At 39.7% G+C, this 22,063-nt stretch overlaps 2 protein-coding genes across 2 annotated transcripts in view; one reads left to right on the top strand and one right to left on the bottom strand.

The window, feature by feature from the left end:
- LOC146519283 (G2/M phase-specific E3 ubiquitin-protein ligase-like) overlaps positions 1–22,063 on the bottom strand; it is a 253,031-nt gene that overhangs the window by 21,627 nt on the left and 209,341 nt on the right. The gene's annotated exons all lie outside the window — the stretch shown is intronic.
- On the top strand, positions 16,988–21,981 carry LOC146519288 (fez family zinc finger protein 2-like). The gene is given in 6 exon segments (XM_085160296.1): positions 16,988–19,060; positions 19,063–19,096; positions 19,313–19,346; positions 19,348–19,446; positions 19,529–19,661; positions 21,286–21,981. Coding segments are annotated over 6 exon segments (1,269 nt in total). The 5' UTR covers positions 16,988–18,342; the 3' UTR covers positions 21,537–21,981.

The following is a 22,063-nucleotide window of genomic DNA, read 5'->3' as shown; positions in this document are numbered from 1 at the left end:
ATACGCTATCGTTTGTTTCGTGGTGTCGCAAAAATAAACTGTTTACGGCAATATTTTTTTCACCGTTTTGATGGTCACTGTAGTGGCTATATTAATGTCTTAAAGTTCTCTCTTTCTCTTATATTTAATATAACCACACTACAGACGGACAAGCGCCTTTTTTTTATGGGTTGTCGTTAGCAACAACAACGGTAACACCATCGAGTGTCCGCTTGTTTATGTACCACATAAACCTTTCACAATAAAGCTCAAGATCCTGTTGAGACTTTTCAAAATAAACTGAATCACGTGAAAGAGCAGAATATTTACAGATGAGAATTAAAAAAAGACGCCAGGTGCTAAAAAATAAAGCTTAGACTCAAACGTTAGAACAGGCTTTTCCCCGCAGCACGCCGTGTAATAAATACTCACAAAGAAAACGGCGCCCTTTACAACTTATGTCTAAAAATGTATCTGTTAGGATGCCTGGGTTTTGAGTTTATTATATTATTTATCATTTCTAGTCTTTGGTTTCTTTGAGTTCTGTCTTATGGTTTATTCTGTGTTCTCTAGTTGCTCTGTCTCCCCTGTCAGCTGTATCCCCTTGTCAAGTTCGCGTCTCTGTGTTATGTTTCCTGTTTTACTTTGAAAGTCCGTGTCTCATGTAAATGCGTCTGGTTTTGCTTCCGTTGTCTCGTTAGGCCTGATTTGCCCCAGCTGTGTTTCCGTCCTGTTACCCATTCCCCCTGTGTATTTAAGCCCTGTGTTTCTCTGTGTCCGTGTAGTGATCTACCCTTATCTGTGTGTTTTGTTTGCATAAGTTTACCTTGGAGTCTAAGTTTTGTTACCCATTTGAGTTCACGTTTCGTTTCCATGAGTTTGCATTTTGGGTCCTTCATATCACCACTCCTGCCTGCACACAGCCATCACATAACAGTATCGTTTCATGCATCGGTTACACTCGACTCCAGCTACATGACGCGCAGCTGGAAACGCTTCCCGCAAGTCGAGCTGCCTGAGATTCACAGAATTTACAGAAAATGTTACATTTTTGTGATTTTTATACCGTTATCGGACGATAGAATTCTTATATCAGGATATGAGATTTTGGTCATATCGCACAGCCCCATTTCATATCTAATACTTACATTGAAATTGAAGGTTGTTGGTTCAGTGCAGGGTGCTGCTGGCACTCCCTTGCTGAGCTGAGTCAGTCTGGAGGTTAGAAGTAGAGATGGCACGATACCACTTTTTTATGTCCGATACCGATACCGATATCATAAATTTGGATATCTGCCGATACTGATATGAATCCGATATAGTGTGTTTTTTAATCAACAAAACGTTTTTTTAATATCTTGCTGCATTTTGTATAAGTTTATACAACACTAAAGCTATTCTGTTATACCTGTATGTAAAAAATACACTGCGTCCAAAATATGTCATAGTTCAGCAACACTGATCAATCTAATAAAGTTAAACCTGCTCCATCCTCCCTATTCTGGTATTTTAAAGAGTACTTAGAAGAAATTTTAAGCAACCTAACTAATAGGGTTGCAAACTCCCAGCAAAAAAAAAAAAAATAGGCAACCACCCTCCACCTCATGATGCTTAATCGATGTAATCAAATTTAATTTGATGCAGGGGGGAAATGCACAAAAATAAATTATTTTTCAAGAATAATTAAATAGATTCAACATCTTTCTTCAACAGAATTGCAGACTGCACAGATGGTATCTTCCCAAAGGAAAAAGTATTATAGCTTACTAGGGTATATTAGACTTAACAGTTACTATATACAGTAATGGACTTCTATATATTTTACACAAGATTAAAACTTTGGTTGTAAGAGTCAGATAATTATTTATTAAAAACTAGACATTTTAAATGAGAATAAGAAAGAAAAGTATGTCTTTGTGCCCCCTTTTCCCTGTTCATGCCCTATCGGCCCCCCTGGCTAAACTTTGCTAGATCCGCCCCTGCACAATTACCACAGCTACGTAGAAAAAGATCCTGGTGCAGAAAGTAATATTATATAAATTCTAACAACAGCTTATCAAGCTTAAACGTGCTGCTGTTGTTCAGCCGCTGGTTTCCTCTTTCTGGTGAGAAGTGGGCCAAAAACTAAGAAGAAAGACGGACTCGCGACAGAAAAGCCGATCAGCTGATCATTAAGCTGTTTCACGATTGAAGCAGCAGGAGAGAGAGAGAGGCAGTCGCTCCAGGTATGGTTGTTAAGCTTAACGTGGGAATGCTTTACAGACATTCAGAGATGAACTTACACACTTGCTTTACTTCTCTCTGGGAAAACGTCCTCATAGATGAAATGCTGGTTTGCTAGCAAGGCTACAAATACACACAGCTGCTCTATCACGTGATGCACACTGCTGCAACGTGCTACGGTTATGAGCCGAGTTATGCCGCGTAGCAAGTTTTGTGAGGTGCTTTTTTGATATTTAATGGATCGGATTACATTTTTTATTTCTCGCCGATATCCGATCCAGTAATTTGGGTCAGTATCGGACCGATACCGATACGTAATATCGGATCGGTCCATCTCTAGTTAGAAGTGGCGCTATCTTCTTCTTCGTTGGTTTGGCCGACTACACGCCACCAAGGAGTATTGGTGCCCTCTGCTGTTGCAGTACCTCACAGTCAGACCGCTATCTCTCTGTGACAATAATAGTACTCTCCTCGGCTAAGTTTTTTTTTTTTAATATAGAGGTAACGGTTTAGACACGTGATGCAATGTCTCCAAAACGTGCATATAAATGAGACTTTTTAAAGAAACTGGTTGTTACAGCTTTTATAATACATTCTTTGACTGCTCTTGACCTTGTAAGGTACACCAATTATTTTATTAACATCATTTCATTATTTTTTTTGGTATTTCATTTTTATCAATTAATTTTAATTTCAGCAGGTGGTCTCACACTCAAAGAGATTGAACAGTGGTGCAGCCATGATTTAAATCTCCTGTTCCACCACATCCCAAAGGTGCCCTTGGTTTGAGATCTGGTGAATGTGGCGGTTGATGGAGTTCAGTGAAGTCATTGTGATGTTCGAGAACCCAGTTTAACATGATCACAGTTTTGTGATTATGGTGCATCATCCTTCTGGAAGTAGTCATCAGAAGATGGGTACACAGTGGTCATAAACGGATAGACATGAATGGTGGAAGTTCGAGGAGAGGAGTAAGTAATTAACTAATAAGAAAATTATGTTTAATGATCAAACCAAGTTAACTGACGAATCCCTGAGATTCTAAATTTGAATGTAATTTTTTTTGCAATGAAGATTAAAACACAATCACTTGTGACTCATGATGTGCATTAAAGGATTGTAAAAGCACACAGACGGTGTTATTTTTAGGGTAATTGGTTCTACAATAGAAAATGGCCTTTTGCCATTAATTATGCCACAAAATATTTTTTTCATTGTAAATAGCAGTCTTATATACTTGGTGAGACTGTAGAACTTCAAGAAATAAACATTATTTTTTATTTTTAGTAATTGCTCGTATTTACTGTTAAGATACACAGTTTTATCAAACAGTCTGAGCTCTTTAATATTAAAAAAATTCACCATAATTTTCACAATAATTCAAACAATGTTTTACCCAAAACAATTAAAAGTTCAGTTCAGTTCATTTTTTTATTTCAAACATTTCAAACATGTGCCTTCACAATCATTACAAAATATCATTCCATTATTTGTTTGAAAAGGAGTAGGCAGAAGTATTTACTTATTTGTCCCTACCCCCTCAAGTTTTACCTCTCATTCATTTAAATTTTTTTTTAGTCTTAAATTAAACAAACAACATATAAAACAAAAGTAAAGCAAAACAAAACATACATAAATCAAAAACAAGAAATTAGCAAGCCCCACCACAGTATAGTTTCTTTCATATGAAAAATACAGAATGTGTATATTTGCAGATACACAAGTTATGGAAAAACAAACAAACCAAAAAGAACCACAACACCATTACCAGCAACATTACCGTCCTGGGTTAACCCCGTTTTCTTCATTCTTATACTCTAAAATTAGGTTTTTATATTTTACTTTAAACTGTTTTATGTTTTTACTTTCTTTTATTTCTTCTGTTAGTCTGTTCCATAATTTAACTCCTGCAATTGAGATAGACATAGTTTTTAAAGTCGTTCTAGCACTTTGTATTTTTATTTCCACTTCCCTCGTAAGTTATACCCACCTTCTCTTTCTATGAACAATTTACAGATTTCTTTTGGAAGCATTTTATTTCTTACTTCATACATTATTTGCGCTGTTTTAAGCTTCACCAGCACGGTACGTTTTGAGTGATTAACATACAGTTGTAACCTGTAAATTCAAATGAAAAAAGCAGCAAAGATTGTCATTCATACATAATTATTATGTAAATTGTAGGGTGATTAATTGTAGATAATGTTACAGATTTTTCCTGTTGTTTTCGAAGAAAATGTGCCATATTACTGTAAATTAATATATTTTCAACATATTTGCAGTGTAAAAATAAAATCATCATTTACTCTCTTTGATTTAATGGTAATTTACCGTTGCCATTTTACAGTTATTTAGGGTAATTTTTACGTACATTTCTTACAGTGTAGCTTTTACTGTCATTTTTGAGCAACACTATTTTTGAAAATCTGCATGCAGCTGTAAAACGTATTTGAGGCTCACAGTTACTGTGACAAAGCAAAATTACTAATAGAGGAAATCATTAAAATCTGCACCACAATTCTGAAGTATTTGGTATTTTAAATTTGCATTCATTTAATTGTACTGCAGTGGTTATTGGTACTTATTTCATTGTGTAAATGAAATTAAAAGAGTCCATCCATCCATTCACTTCCGCTTATCCTTTTCAGGGGCGCTGGAGTCTATCCCAGCTGTCATAGGGCAAGAGGCGGGGTACACCCTGGACAGGTCGCCAGTCTGTCGCAGGGCTGACACACAGAGACAGACAACCATTCACACTCACATTCACTCGCACATTCACACCTATGGGCAATTTGGATTAATCAATTCACCTATCCCCACAAGCTGCATGTCTTTGGACTGTAGAAGGAAGCCGGAGTACCCGGAGGGAACCCACGCAAACACGGGGAGAACATGCAAACTCCACACTGAGGCCTGATGGTGGAATTAAACTCAGGACCTTCTTGCTGTGCAGCAACAGTGCTAACCACCGTGCTGCCAACTTAAACGAGTCTGCTTTGATAATAAAACTTATAGTGACCAAACAGCAAATGTAAAGAAATCAAGGCCAGTTTGAATTTCACTGAAACTTAATTCAAGCAGCAAACAAATCTGGACATGCACTTTAAAATTCTGTTCACCTTTTCTGGGATTTGGAGTTCGTGGCTGGGAGGACTCGGGACTACACATGCATGTGTCTGCATCCATTCTCACTGCAGTATTCTCACCTTTAACTTAATGAAATCTTGTATGAAGTAATAAAAATATATAATAAGTTAATGAAAAAATAATGATTGTGTAGAATACATATTTTCTTCAGTTGAAAGAAGCACTTAAAACTGTGTTTCTCAAACTCTCCCAGTGAAAATATATGGCTCCACCAACCTTATGATCGGGATTACATACAGTAAAAAAAGGCCTATTAAATACATACAGTTTTAACTTGGGACAAATTTATTTCTTATATGAATAGATTCATGATTGACTGCATCAACACCACATCCATTAAGTGACAGTATAGTAACTGCACGGCATTTAAACAAGTGACAATAACAACAAATGTACTGAAACACTCGGTGAGGTTATTGAAAACTGTACTGCATTAGAAGAGTCACAGCAAAGGGGACGATCAACTCTAATACTGCATTCAAAGACACATCAAGTGAGGATATTAACCGTACTACATTGAGTATATTAGAAATAATAACTACACTGCTTTTAAACACCGGTGGGAATAGTAATGATAATAATGACAACTCCATGCCAACAATAAAACCATTAAATTCTACTTATTACTGCCAACTCAGCCTACATACATGAGAAGAATGTGCATGGCTCCGTAAACACAGTCCTGTGATGTTTGGGTCAACTAAGGTCAGCTTCAGGCTCAGATTTGATTCAGCATCTGCTTCTGTATTTACTCTTTATGAAGGTGAGTGAAGAGACGTGTGGATATGTGGTCACAAGTGGAAGAAGGAAGCGCATGGCCTTGTCTGAAAGTATACACTGAGCAGCTGTATCCAAAAGTCCAACAATGTCTGATTTCTGAAAGTGTCTCATCACAGGACAGTCCTGTTAAACTCTCCTGCAGTCCTCGAGCATGCCAGATGCTCATCCAGCTGTTCACCTGTGCTGTCGCTGGGAAATATTCACTGACGTCTGTCTAAGAGAGACGATGTTGTCTCTGACTTCATCAGTGAGGGTGAGGTGGTGTTAGACAGGAAACTCTCCAAACTCATAGAGCATGAAATAGGCGAGAGTGCTGGTCTGGTCTTTATGAAGTTTACAGTTTTTACAGCTGACAGCCGTAAGTTCTTCAGGCATCTTTTTCACTGTGAGGACCTCGCGATGGATACACCAGTGAGTCCATTGTATTTCCAGTGCGAACTGGTGAATTGACCTGTGATGGCTTTAGCACCATCCATGTAGACCCCAACACACCTTTTCCAATCCAGCCCATTGTCATAACATTTGGTCCCACTCAAAATCAGAGTAAAATTTACTCTATGTCCAGTGTTAACTTTTTAGTGTTAATTCTACTCAGTTTAGTGTCAAAAATAACAACAAAATGTGTAAAAATATTTAACACTGAGGGTTATTCACACTGTTTAGAGTAATGTGATTTCACTTTATAGAGTTATTTTAAAAATAAAAATATTTCATTTTCATTATTTTTTCATGTTTATCATATGATGCTATATTTCTAAACGGCTGTGATCTATCCTATATTATGAAAATAACTACAAACATACAGGTTACAGTAACAGAATTTATTATGCTTCTCATTTCAGTGTAATTTAACGTAACAAACTCTTACAAAGGACAGTAGCATACGGTACTATGATGCTCACCAGAGAAAGCAATGTGGGACCACAGAGAGAGCGTTGTCATTATTTATTAACCTTTATTTAACCAGGAAGATCCCATTGAGATTAAAAACCTCTTTTTCAAGGGAGACCTGGCCAAGACAGGCAGCAGCAGGTGTCTCACAGTTACAGAAATTACTCAAACACAGGCAGCAACAACATACATGCAACAATAAGTGAAAGAATAAAAATAATACAAAATTCAATAAAATTCAAATCAAAATAAATAAATAAATAAAAAAATCAGTTAAAATGAGAATCAATCTAATTGAAACAGTTGCATGTTATGGACTTGGCCTCAAGGATTCGTAGTTTAGATTTAAAAGCACTTAATGAAATGAATTCAGTCATTTTCCTTCTGCAGTTTGTTTCAAACCGAGGGTGCTAAATGGACAAAAGCTCTTTTACCAAGTTCAGTTCAGCCATTCTATTCTATTCTATTCTATTCTATTCTAAATTATGGTGAATAGGAGCCATGGCAGATGATGTTAAGAACACACAGATCGAGTGCATTAAAAGTAGTTGCTATTTTTCACTTCAGCTCGATGAGATACAGATGTTTCAAATATTGCCAGTTTGCTTGTTTGCATTAGATACAAACATATGACTCCATATGACAATTGTATGTCAAAAGGCCTGGGATAATGCAGGTCGTCAACATGAAAGACAACTAAATCTTGCTTTGTCCTACTTTGTTGATGTTTATATCTAATGCAAACAAGCAAACTGGTAATATTTGAAACATCTGTATCTCATCGATATATAATGAGATACGATCATACTTTTAATGCACTCGATCGGTGTGTTTTTAACATCATCTGCCATGGCTCCTATTCACCATAATTTAGAATAGAATAGAATAGAATCAATTCAACTTCATTGTCATTGCACATGTCACAAGTACAAGGCAACGAAATGCAGACACTGTGTTGTTGGAAGGTCAGCTTTGTCATGATGCATGTTAACTGTTTGTCTAATAGTAGATAGCTGTTTGCTGATTGTGTGCGGCCTGCTGGCTTTTGTTATTAGAAAACCGACACAATTAAATTTTGTTTATACAGCGCCAAATCACAACAGCAGTCGCCTCAAGGCGCTTCATATTGTACAGTAGATCGTACAATAATACAGAGAAAAACCCAACACTCATATGATGTGGGGTTCTGAAGCTTCTTGTGACTATGGGTGCAGCACAAAACTAAATTGCTGACATCGACTCCTTTAGTTCCTTTCATTGTCTCAGAAAAAAGTCAACTGGTTTGTCTTTCAGCACTGTGTGATGGGTTGGCAGATACTGTCTGACATGTGATGGTTTCATACAGTGATTACTGAGAACATCAACACGTATTACACACTGCAACCCGGGTTCATCCTCGCTCCCCCTCCACAAGAACCCAAAGTAACTCATTGTGTTGCATTGTTTGCTGCTGTCAGGTGCTGTAGAAGTTTCACTGCTGCTGCTAAAGTCGCTGCTAGCACTTGTGCTGAGTTCGCTTCAGTTGGCTTCAGTTTCTGCTGTGCTTCTCATTCAGGATTGTCATGGTCCTGGTTTTGTACCCAGTGTTTTTGGTTTTGGTTGATTTAACAGTGTGAGGTTGAGGTGGCCCCATGTATAGTCTTGTCTCTCTCTCCATGTTTATTCGCCTGTCCCCAGTCATGTCTCTGTATTTAGTCAGTCTGCGTCTCAGTCTGTGTTTCGCATACTTCCTGTTATACTTCTACACTTGTGTGCAGCGTGTTCAGTTTTGCTAGATTACGTTCAGCTGTGGATCGTTGCTTAATTTGCCCTCGTGTGTGTTTATGTGTCATCTCCCCTCTGTTTGTTGTTGTGATCTCCCTCAGTGCTGTGTATTGCCTCCCACTGCTGTTTGACATGGATGTGGTTGCCAGTGGAGTGTAATATAATATAATGTAAGAAAAAGTGATCCAGAGCTGAAACATTAATCTTAGTGAAGCAAAAAGAAATGGAAGCATGTGTTTATAGTCTGGTTCTTTTTTTCAGTACATAATGAAATAAAAAATATGGCTTAATATCTTAGCTCGTTGTTCTGAGGAGCATTCCCCGCCAGAACAAGACAGCAACACCTGCTCAATACTGCAGCAGCATTGGCTAGTCATGCCCAGAGCCACAGAGGTAAAAGGTATTGCACAATTACTCAAAGGCTGAGTCATTTCATGTCACAACAGGATACCCACCTGATGTACTACATGATTTAGGAGACTGTACCTGTGTTTAGATACTGAGTCTAGATCTTTATGCAGGAAGTCTTTCTCTCTAAACATTTCCCATAAAAGACATAAACTCTACTGCTAGCCTTTCCACTGTTGCTGAGATGTTGTTACAGTTGTCTCACCCACACAGAAGAGAGCATTGGTCACGTAGACAGTCTTATTGCTGAGCACACACACATAGATTTACCAGTGTTTTTCCAGAAGGGAGGTTGATTCCAAAACACTTTTGTTTATTTTAAGGAGCATTATCGTCTGCTCACCAAAGCATTTGGTCCACTTGTGTCTTTATGGGCAATGAGGTTTGAAGCTAAGCACCATTTCTTTAAGAATATGGTAAGACAGACTAGCTGCTTCCAGAACAAGTCTTACCACGAGAGGTTGTAAATTAAAACGGAAGCATTTCTATCACATAAATTTCCTGTAGAGTAACTTAGTTCAACTGACAAACAAGGCTGAATTTCAGGGCATCAGTTACAGTTTCAGCTGCTCTTGGTATATGGCTCTACTGATGGCTCGCCTGACTTTGCAGAAATACTGCAAATCATCGTTTGTTTAGACCAGAGGTCGGCAACCTGCGGCTCTGTAGTCTTTACACTGTGGCTCCGCGGTTTGAGAAAATAAATTGTAAAAGTATTTAGCTGAAGTGTATTTTATTTGTGTTAGTTCTTTTTTAGCTTGTACTTCTAAATTGGAAGATTATCATGATTTCGAAATATAAAAATAAAATGATATTTTATTATTTTTCGTCGCTCAAAATAAGAGCCACACTCACGGGAGCTGGCCGTGCATTTATCGAGACAGCAACCACAGGTAGGCCAAGTATGGAGAAATGTAAGAAAAGAAAAATATCTGAAGAAAATAGAACATTTAATGATGCCTGGGCAGATTTATTTGCGTTTACTTCTGACGAGAGTGTCCTACCAGTATGCCTAATTTGTGGATTGTCGATCTTTGGATCCACAAACGTATTTGAGCAGCTATTTCCCACCATGAACTATGTTAAAACAAACACGCTCACGCCTCACAGACGACAGCTTACAGTCCTGCGTAAAGATAAAGTGACTTCGTACAGTCTGCAGACGCTGTGTGCAGAGGTTCAGGAGCAAAAGTCCCATTGTAAACATATCACAGCAGACCCGACGATGTTTGCATGAACACGCTTTTCAGCTTCTCTTTATTGACCACTTTTCACACACGGTTGCTGTACGCATGCAGATGGCTGTAGCTTTCCAGCACAGAGCCTGACACACAACACAACAGCAGAGAGAGCACAGACTTTAAGGTGGCGAGGCGTGATTGCAGATGACACTCAGGTGCGTCCACCTCTTCTGCAGAGGCACTGCAGGCCAAAAAGGACGACGGCTCAGTTATTGTTTGCTACATGGAGAATTTAAGTTCAGCTTTTTAATTCATTTAAAAGAGACCTTCAACTGGACGTCTTTCTTTTTTGTAATTTTTTAAGATTTCAAAATGTGTTCGTTACATAAATAAAATTTCATTTTCTTTGTAGCACTGCATGGATTTAATAAGCAACACTTTATAGTTGTTCACACAAAGCATAAAGGTAAAAAAACAATATATACAGTGTTATGTTCATTTTAGATGTCAAAAAGTATTTTCGGCTCCCAGAGTTTTCTTTTCCATGGAAACCGGCTCTAAACGGCTCTTTGGTCTTAAAGGTTGCTGACTCCTGGTTTAGACAGTTTATTGTTTGCCAGACAGAATCCCCAACGATGTAGAGGAACCTTTAGCAGCTGCACAGATGACCAATTCTTCACATTCATTTCAACAGATGAGGTTAAGGACGAAGGCACAATCGAACCATTTGAAACAGAACCTTTTATTACTGTCACACCTGTGAACAAAGATATTGTTATACTGTGTCCTCTTCTCCACTAGATCTCTTTCCAGCATGCAAAGGCTGTGTATCTCAAGCACATGCAAATCCCAGCTTTCCTTATATGGTTGTCACTCTTTGTGCTCAAAAACATGGTTCCTTAGACACACAGTCTCTTGTTTTTATTTGACCGCTAAGTGCACAAAAGATGCTTTAGTGTTGAAATAAAATTATTCTTTTCAGAGCAGCAAAGCACTGAGATGAGATGTGAAACTTAACTGCAGTCTAAGAAATGTGAGGAACTACTTAATGACACTGTTTAAAACCGTATGCTTTAAAATGCAGGTTACCCAATAGAGGAATGCATTTATAGTGATATTAATTTCCCAATAACTCAAATGGTATATTGGGGGAACAAAAAATGGGGGGGGGGGGGGTCAAGCTTTCTAAATAAGTAAAACAAAACAACAACAACAAAGAATTCTCATTCTATCTTTTAAATTAAATGGAGGACAACTGCAGTGATCTCTGGGTGGTTTCTATGCTTGCTGTAGTGTAGTGCCATTTCTGTTCAATTCCACTCAGCTCTCCATGCAAATGACTGGTTTCCAGCAGGAATACTGGGTTCACTGAACCCTTTTCTCACACACAGCAGCTTGCCTTTAAATGACGTCCCACTGTCCAAACAAAGAGATTTTCAGACTTTTCAGACACTAAAAACTATTTTTTACTAGTGATGTTAACATACCTGTACCCTTTCACACATCTAGACAAACTAACTTCATTTCATCTATTATTAGTTTTGGGAAGTTGTCGTTCTAAAACATATTTGAGTGTGTTAACTAAGGCACCTGGTCTGTAACTAAGGTTTCATTATCTTATAAAGGGTGTGTTAGAACATTTTCCTCTTAAATCTGACAATATGACACTGAAAGTTCCTTTGAACAGAGTGCTGGGTTTGAATGCTCCCCTGTTTTGTTTTGTTTTGTTTGGTTTGGTTTGGTTTGGTTTTGTTTTGTTGCTTTGTTTTGTTATTTTGTTTTGTTTTGTTATTTTGTTTTGTTTTGCTTTGTTATTTTGTTTTGTTTTATTTTGTTTTGTTTTGTTATTTTGTTTTGTTTTGTTTTGTTATTTTGTTTTGTTTTGTTTTGTTTTTATTTTTTGTTTTTGTTTTTTTTGGGGGGGGGGGGGGCAGATTGGAATGACAACAGTTATTGGTGGTTGGGGGGGTTGCCTGCCATAACTGTGAAATGTCAAAATAAACAGCTCATTGTATGCTGTGTGATTTAGGGAACATTTACATAGTTTTTATAAATTATATTGCTTTCTATGATCAAGTAGACTAAAATGGTAAAAATATATTTAACAGTACAGAATAAGTTTTAACTCATATTCTAATGGAAACAATATTTCTGTCTATGAATAAAATAAAATGAATGTAATTTGAAACATAAATTATAATCAAAAGACAACTAAATAAAATGTCTTTAATACTTTTTCATAATTGTTAAGTGTAGGGGTAAGTACCTGAAATTATACAACTCTTGTTTTTATCATTATTAAACTACCAGAGATGGTGGAAAGTCTCAACTGGCATCGCTCCAAAGAGTCCACCCACCACTTTAATCTCACTCTGATCTTGTTCTTAGGTCTGGCATAGTAACTAAACATTTAATAATATTCCCTGAAAACCTTTTGTCTGGTAATTTCTAAGCAACATTTAAATTTACAACAATGGATTATACAGCAGTGGGGAATATGTTTCTGTACAGTAAAAGTCTTTGTGAAAGTTCTGTAACTAAATTAAATGATACAAGTCCTCTACAGTTATCTTCTTCAACGCCACACAGTGCAGAGCTGGCACCTAAATTCTGCTATCACAGATATTAATCATGCATATGACTCTGGATGCTGTGGGTCCTCTGCAAAAGAAAGCCTCAAGTCAAAAGTACATGACTCCCTGTTATAACTTATAATATTCTAGGAATCCCACGCCAGGTACAAAGCGGTGTTGTACCTGTATTGTGACTTTGACTGAGAACATTATCGGGCGGCGGAAAGGAATACTTCAAGGACCTCCTTAATCCCACATCTTCCAAGGAGGAAGCAGAGTCTGGGGACGAGGGGGACCAATCACCTATCTCTGGGGGAGAGGTCACTGAGGCAGTTATTCTGTGGAGTGTTATGGTGGCAGAGCCCCTGGGTGGATGAGGTCCTCCAGAGTTCTTGAAGGCTCTGAATGTTGTAGGACTGTCTTGGTTGTCACAGCTCAGGTGACAGATCGGGGGCGGTACCTTGGATTGGTGGTTCCCATCTTTAAGAAGGGGAACCGGAGGGTGTGTTCCAACTAGAGGGGATCACACTCCTCAACCTCCTTGGGAAAGTCTATGTCAGGATGCTGGAATGGAGAGTCCATCCGTTAGTCCAATCTCGGTACAGGAGATGTGGGTTTTTTCCTAGCCGTGGAACACTGGACCAGCTCTTTATCCTCTCGAGGATACTTGAGGGTGCATTTGGAGTTTGAACAATCAGTCTACATGTGTTTTGTGGACTTGGAGAGGTCATTCGACCGTGTCCTTTGGCGTGTCCTGTAGGAGGTTCTTCGGGAGTATGGGGTATAAGGCCCATTGCTATGGGCCGTTCGATCCTTATACAACTGATGCAAGAGCTTGGTCCGCATAGCTGGCAATAAATGGGACTCTGATGGACTCTGCCAAGGCTGCCCTTTATCACAGATTCTCCTTTCACTTCGGTGGTCTCAGAATTTCATCTCTGCTTTTTGCAAATGATGAGGTTCTGTTGGCTTCATAAGGAGATGGCCTCCAGCTTGCAGTGGAACAGTTTGCAGTGTGAAGCAGTAGGAATGAGAATCAACATCTCCAAGTCTGAGGCTGTGGTCCTCAGCCCGGACAAGTTCCTGACCCAAGTGGAGGGGTTTAAGTATCTCTGGGTCTTGTTCACAAGTGATGGGAGAAGAGAGCGGGAGATCAACAGATTGGTGCTGCATCTGCAGTTTTGCGGACGCTGTACCAGTCCGTCGTGGTGAAGGGACAGCTAGGTGTAAAAGCGAAGTGTCTGGGTGCCTCCTGGTGTTCTGGACATGTCCTACTGGGAGGAGGCTCAAGGCCGACCCAAGACATGCTGGAGAGATTCTGTCTTTCGGCTGGCCTGGGAACACCTTGATGTTCCCCCTGACAAGCTGGGGGAGACCAGGGAGAGGGAGGTCTGGACTACTTTGCTTATGCTCCTACCCCTGCGGGATGGATGGATGGATGGATGGATGGATGGATGGATGGATGGATGGACAGACATGTTCTAATGTATCCATACATCCATCCATCCAGATTCTGTTCTGATCTCTGTGATAAAATATGAGTTGACAGTACTGAATGCTGCACTGGTATCTGGCAATGCAATAAGTGTTTACTAATATACCATCTACATATACTGTTACACTGTGTGTTGAAAACTGACCTTTATTTTGTAGCTATTTGTTTACATTAAAGTCATAATTACACAATCACAATAATTAATTCAATTCAGTTTTATTAATGTAGCACAAAACACAACAACAGTTGTTTCAAGGAGGCTTTATACTGTACGGTAGAGACCCTGGAATAGTATAGAAAAGACCCCCTCTGAGCAAGCACTTGGTGACAGTGGGAAGGAAAAACTCCCTTTTAACAGGAAGAAACCTCCAGCTGAACCAGTCTCAGGGAGGGGCGGGGCCATCTGCTGTGGCCGGTTGGGGGAGAAAGATGGAAGACTGTGGAAGCAAGTCTGATGTTAATAACTAATAATTATATGTTTATTCCTGAACCCTTTTTAAGATCAATTATGACAGAATATACACTGAAAATGTCAGCGTATTAATAAAGAAATTCATGTGCATATAATTGTATGCATCGATCAATGAAATGAAATCGATCAATCATAAGAGTCACTGAAGAATTTTGCAGCATGATTTATGGTCCTGCAAATGTGTAAGTCTGCATTTACATTGAAAAATAATGTGCATAAATATAGATGGTTACAATTACCCCAGGAACTGTGGAGGGATGAGGACAGGGAAAACAGTTAAAAATCCCAACACTGTGATGTTAAGCTTTGCCACATCCAGCCCTTGCATACCTTCCGGCAAGAAGCAAGAGTCCCTTAAATCAATGCCTGAGCTAACTGTGGTTAGAAGTGAATGGGTGAGGTTGGTTACAGCAATAGAATCAGTGTATCAGTGGACCAGAAATATTTAGAGTATTCTACCTTATGAGCAGCATAGAAACAACAAGCAATAATCCTTCCATGTGAGGTGGACCTGTAAAATTAAACAGAAAAATACAAATGTTCCTATCCTAACAATAGCTTCCCTGTTAACAACCTTAAAAAGCATCCCTACCATACTTACAGCATTAAGTTGGGACTTAGCACTATATAAATAAAATTGAATTGAATGTCCTGGGGTAAATATAGCATGAAGCGTGTGGTGACTGATGTAAATTATTATCTTCTACACCCAATTATCATTTATCATCAACCTTAATTATCATTGATTAAAAAGAAATACACAAAACACAAAACCTAAATTTAATTAGCAAAGTTACAATTTTATCATTGTCTTTTATAAAACTTTCATTAAACAACTACTACAAAATAAAGCAGCCCTCCCTGAGTAGTTAGTGTTCTAAAGAGCTTTACAACAAAAAACATATTTCAGATAAAAACTTCAACATTTTATCACACATATTTCAGTATAGCGACTATGTTTTGCAATAAGCACATGGGTTTTTGGCATTCAGACTTTCTATAAAGGGTTATAAAAAGTGGTCAACATCAGCCACTAATATCTTATGAAGGCCATTAACATAAAACAAATTCTGTTAAATGTTATTTATATCACAACAACAATTGCCTCAAGGTGCTTCATATTCTAAGATACAGACCCGACAATAATAAAAATATGTGAGTATTGATGTTGTGACTCTGTTTGAAGGTTTAAAGGCCTCAGTGAAAACACAAAACAGCAGATTCTTTAGAAGATGGCAAATCCAAAATACATTTCAACCTAATGATGCAGAATTTTTCTGTACAACATAAATGCTCTTAATTCAAAATGAACTGTATCGTCCAGAGTAAAAGTCTTGATTTAAGTGTTTTTACAATTCTTTAGATGAAGGCCTGCTCACACTTACAAACAGAGGACAAATCCTATAAGTTGTGCTTCATTTAGAGATGCAAGATTTGATGATGCTGTAATGAATCGATGTCAGTTTGCTGAATAAAAATAGCTTTCTGTTTTTATGAGAATGAAAGCGTCTGAGATGAAGCTAAAATGATCGAGTTCATGCTTGAGAGAAAGTGTCACTGGTCTGTTAATAATAAGCAATGGGAATTTGCTAACATTAGTTAAGTATTACTTTAGAATTTGCACGGTTATTACAGTTAGCAGAGGCTGTGCTGCCTGAGGATGTCACCATAAAAACATTATCACATCCATTTGTTTAACGTTCCTGAACAGCGCTTCGTGATGCGACTTCATCACCTAAAACTACTTTTTGACTCAAATGTCTGGAGACTAGAACAAGAATACCAAGTGACAGAAAATCACATTATAGAGTAAATATATTTGTAAGTGTCGCACAGAATAAATGCAGAATAGATTCTAGCCTAAAAAGGTTTTCTGGCGCTCTCAAAGACGCACGCCAGTTACCAAAAGGTGTGTTGTAACTTTTCGAAGAAGTTATATACAAATTATACTCGACTACTTTTCTAAATACCTTGAGGGTATTAAGTATTTCCCATTCATATGACAATCATGTCACATTTCAGGCTCGGAAATAACATTATTATCTTAAACGTTTCACTTTCTTCTTCTTGTGTAAGTTTAAAGGTTCTGCCAAGTTAAATAAATACATTACAGCCTCGTCATCACACGCACTGAGCAAACGCTGTGATAAATAAAAGACTATTCATTTCGTCCATATTGCACACTCTTTTGATCCTCCGCATGTTTTATGAACTCCCCTCTCTCCCACTCAGTTGTTGGGAGTCCCTCAGGTAAATTGGCCTGCAAACACATAAATTCAACACAGCCCTTGTAGCGGATAGATGAGACTCTGCTGCCCATTGTAACTCCCACACAACACCGTGGATTCCAGCAAACTTCTTGTACGCCTCTTTAGAGAAAAGGCCTCTCTTTTCATTTGTCCGTGTATACCCCTGACCAAGCTAAGTCTTTTCTTTTTTCCTCTCTCCGTCTTTAATCCGTCCCTCTATTTCAGGAAGAAAAAAACACAAAACCAGTTCACGCAGTGCTTTAGTAGCTAAAAGTAAAAGAGCTTGTGTTCTCCCCACCACCCCCCCACGCAGCGCTGAGCCCTGAATCGCTCTGGAAAATTGCTTCTTTTGAATAGGGGGAAGGAGGAACAACGTTTAATAGGATCCAAAGGGAGTCTGTGCTCTTAAACAGGTGGAAATTGGACGTCCTCGAATTTATACAAATAGTAAGTTTATAAGCCGGCGAGGAAAAAGACGGATCCCATCTCCGAGGATTAGCAGCTCTCTCCGAGAAAAAAAAAAAGATTACTGTGTTGTTAACCAAATGAAAGCAGGAGACTCACTCAGCTCCTCCAAAGCGCGATTAATGATGAAAACACAATTGTGCAGCAGTTTTACTGATGGAATGGTTTCATATTTACGTGCCATCCCCTCTATAGATTTGTCTCCCTGTCACCCAGTTAGGTGCTTGGGTGCCCGATTATGTCAAGAGACAGTGATCTGCACTGATGAGGGGCGGGCGCTGCCAAGGTCTGACAGAGAGCAGTCGGCTGGTTTCTCCACTCCCATCTGAACAATAAGAAGGTAAAGTACAACACAGACGTAACTTTGGCTTAACTCGGTGTCCAGGAGCTCCGGCTACAACATTTCGTGCCCTCTGTTTCCTCCTCCTCCTCTTCTTCTCCTTAACGAGCCCTGTAATGTCTGTTAATTTTGTGTGTGCTAGTTAATGAGCATTAATCCATCACCCCTGGATGCTATTGTTGCGAGGCGGGGGCCATTTGAATGCAAATGCGTGACACTGTGACAGCAAGGTGCTTATTAAACTGATGTGTCCGCCTGTCTTTTCTGCTGGGAGCTCAGGGGAGTGAAAAGACGCGGGGCAGCTGGACTATACACGGAGTTGCTCACACCAAGTTCTGTTCGGCTGCAAAGCGAAACTACTACAGCGGCAACAAAATGGCAAGTTCAGCCTCTTTAGACACGGTGGTGTCCTGCGGGAGGACTGCGCCGTCCGCGGCTCCCAAAACGCTGGCTTTCTCCATCGACTGGATCATGTCCAAGAGCTCGGAGCCGAAAGGGAACGCGGAGGAACGTTCAGAGGGGAAGAAACTGCTAGGGCTCTGCTCCCCAATCCCCTGCATGATCCCGCTGCAGCCCTTCAGCTACGACCTCCAAGCCAAGGCGCTGATGAGCTATTCGGAGCTGTGGCGAGCCAGTTTTAGGGGAACTTTGTGCGGCTCGCCAGCTGCTCCGTGCAAAGGAAACTGCGGGTTGTGCTGCAAAGCGGATCCGAGCCTGAAGCAGCAGCTGCTGACGTCAGGGAGCAGGGTGGTAAAACCTCAGGTCCTGAACCAGGCCGTGCCCAGCAATGGCTCGCTCTACTATTTCAATTACCTGGACTCTGCGTACCAGCAGTCGGAGCTGCTGGCCGGCCACTGGCTCTCCAGCCCGCAGGCCCAGGCCTCTCTGTCGGCGCACCACAGACTTTTGTTGCTGGAGAATGCCAAACTGACCGGTGTGGGCACCGACAAGCTGCCCACACCTCAATACCCACACAAGGAACATCTGCCAGGGCAGCTGGACCAGATAGTGAAGGAGAGCCACGGCCTGACAGCTGAGAAAAGCGGCATAAAGACACACAGCAAACTCAGCGGCAGCGGCGGTGCGGACGGGAAACCCAAAATTTCACCTGCGAAGTGTGTGGAAAGGTACAGTTTAAATTGTTATTATATTTTATATTTTATATTCTATATTTTATATAAAACATGAACAAATGCGCCAACATCTACACACCTATATAAACTCAATAATGAACTTTTGAGGCCGATGTTAGTTTTTTTTCAGACGCTTGTTTTAAAAACGCTGGCCTTGTCTTTTTAGAATAATGTTTACTCATATTTTTTTATGCCTTTGTGTCGTCTGCAGGTTTTAATGCGCATTACAATCTTACCAGACACATGGCCGGTGCACACGGGGGCCCGGCCTTTCGTCTGTAAGGTGTGCGGTAAAGGATTCCGGCAGGCCAGCACGCTGTGCAGACACAAGATCATCCACACGCAGGTGAGACACCGTTTCACTGTGACCTTTCCAGCTTTTTCTCTTGACTTTGTTTGAATTATTTTCTCTCTTTTTGACCTGTAAGGAAAAGCCTCACAAATGCAACCAGTGTGGAAAAGCGTTCAACAGAAGTTCGACGCTCAACACTCACGTCCGGATCCACGCAGGCTATAAACCGTTTGTGTGCGAGTTCTGCGGGAAAGGCTTCCACCAGAAAGGTAAATACTGCGCGCTGGTGTCCTCTTTAATCAGCTGTATTTTATTACTGACTGGAAATTGTATCCTGATGTGATGTTTCCTATTTTCAACACTGCGGTGATTCAGAGTGTTTATGTGCAAACGAACAAAAAGCTTTCTCTTCAGCTCGTGTTATTATTCCACGAATTTATTTCATGAAATCTGCTGCCGTGCAGCCGAGTCATTATTTTGCTGGGTTGAGCAGCTTTTAGAAATCCACAACTCGGTGGAGAACTTCCTCAATAAGAGGAGACGTGATTGAAATAATCGCTACTGATGGACTCTGTTTAACATCTCATTGTTTAGAATAGAATAAAATAATCATTTATTGTCATCTACAACGAAATTGTGGCTTCTCAACTTGACTACTGACGAAAAATATAAATACGAAAAATAAATTTTATTTTATTTTATTGTTTTTGTTAAGCTGGACCTGAGATTTGGAGCATAAATGCACTAATAATTTTATAACATTATGCACGAAGATTCCGATTATTTTGCCCGCTCAATATTGCGGAAGATCGCAGCCGAGCAGAGCTCTTTATGCAGACTCGCTGGAGTTAGTGTGGCGAAATCGGCGCTCATCCTCAACATTTGGCGCTGCCGAAATAAATAACATCTGCGGTAAAAGCAGAACAAGCTTATATTTGAAGTAGTCAAAGGGGAAATAACTGCGGGCTCACCGATGAGCACGAATCGGTGGGTGGAAATGAGACTTGTCACTTTACACGGACTAATTCTACCTTCGAGACTGTCGCATTTTCCCCGGGTCATTAGTCAGACCCCGGCAAAGTTGGAAACCGGCCTCCTTTAGTTGCGGCTGCGCTTGATTTTGACAAAGTTTGACAACTTTTTGACTTCGGCACACAAAAAGCCGATTAATGAAGGCTGTGGGTGGAGGAGGCTCCAGCTGAACTGCTGGTGGAAAAAAGAAAGATCGCAGTTGTAAAACGCTTCCCTCTCTGCTCTGTTTTTTTTTAATGTGTAGATGTTTCGCAGAAAATTACATTCAAATTTTGTTCAAGCGGTTTTATTTTTCAGATTCTCCTGATTAAATTATTTTCTTTGGCCAGATTGGAGTGAAATGTTTAGCTGTGTAATTTCAGGATAAATTCTATTAACTCAGACCAGGCGGATTTTTTAAAATGAATCCAAGTTCCCCTGAAGCTGACTCTCCTCAGCTCTGAAGGGCTCATCAGCGCATCAGCTCTGATATTAGAAGCCGTGAAATCTACGATATTTCTGAGGTATTGAGTGCATTTTTTTTATCCCCTTTTTCTATTTTCTAATTCTGGTTTTAGGCCGTTTTATACGAGACGAAGGAGAGCTGGTCATGGTCAGACGACTGGTTTTCACACAGACAGATGCACTTTTTTCGTTTGACCTGGAGTTGTTTCTATTGACACTCACACATCAGCGAGACGTGAAAGTTTGATTTCGTGCTGTGAAAAGGCCACGGGTTAAATAAGCAGATGTTAAAAGGGTGGCAAAAATTCTAATGTCACACCTTTCCCCCTTTGAATCCTTTTTTGAACTCAAAAAAGACAAAGTGAAAAGACTGTGATAAAAATATTGTGTTTTAATTCATATACTCTTATTTCGCAGGAAACTACAAGAACCACAAGCTGACGCACAGCGGGGAGAAACAGTACAAGTGCTCCATCTGCAATAAGGCCTTCCACCAGATCTACAATCTGACCTTCCACATGCACACACACAACGACAAGAAGCCCTTCACCTGCGCCACTTGTGGCAAAGGCTTCTGCCGCAACTTCGACCTGAAGAAGCACATCAGGAAGCTGCATGACAATGGCTTCTCGGCGGCTTCAGAAGCCTCCAGAGAGCTGCAGAGCTGAGCCATTGCTCGTTTCCTGCTATGACTTTTTAGCAGTTTTTAAGGTCTGACAAGGAAGTGAGGGAGTTCAAAAAACTGGACCCGAATCTTTGAAAAGAAATGAGGTAATCGGCTCCCGTCAGTGTCTCAGCAGGAACGCTGCAGCGAACAAAAAACAGACAACATCCGCCCAACACTGTCGGGATGTTTTGGGTCCACGTAGAATTTCTTTCTGCATTTCCACAGACTGAAAGAGAAATCCCCTGTGTCCACGATGGACCTGTAAATAACGATAATAATAATCATAATAATAATAACGTGAATCATCTGGGGAATGCATTGCCATGTTGTTTATTTCATTGAAAACTGTTCCTGTGAATAAATAAGTTAAATTATATTGAAACTGAATGTCTGAGCCATGTTTGCATTTTGAAGGTATTTGAAAATAAAACAATTATATGATCAAAGTTTATTCTGAAACACTTTGTAACGTGCAAATATCACATTTAGACAACACACACGTGCCCGCAAGAAAAAGCACGTGAATGA

The sequence above is a fragment of the Neolamprologus multifasciatus genome, chromosome 5 (assembly GCF_963576455.1).
Source record: "Neolamprologus multifasciatus chromosome 5, fNeoMul1.2, whole genome shotgun sequence".
Classification (NCBI taxonomy): Eukaryota; Metazoa; Chordata; class Actinopteri; order Cichliformes; family Cichlidae; genus Neolamprologus; species Neolamprologus multifasciatus.
This window is presented reverse-complemented; position numbering and strand designations above follow the sequence as displayed.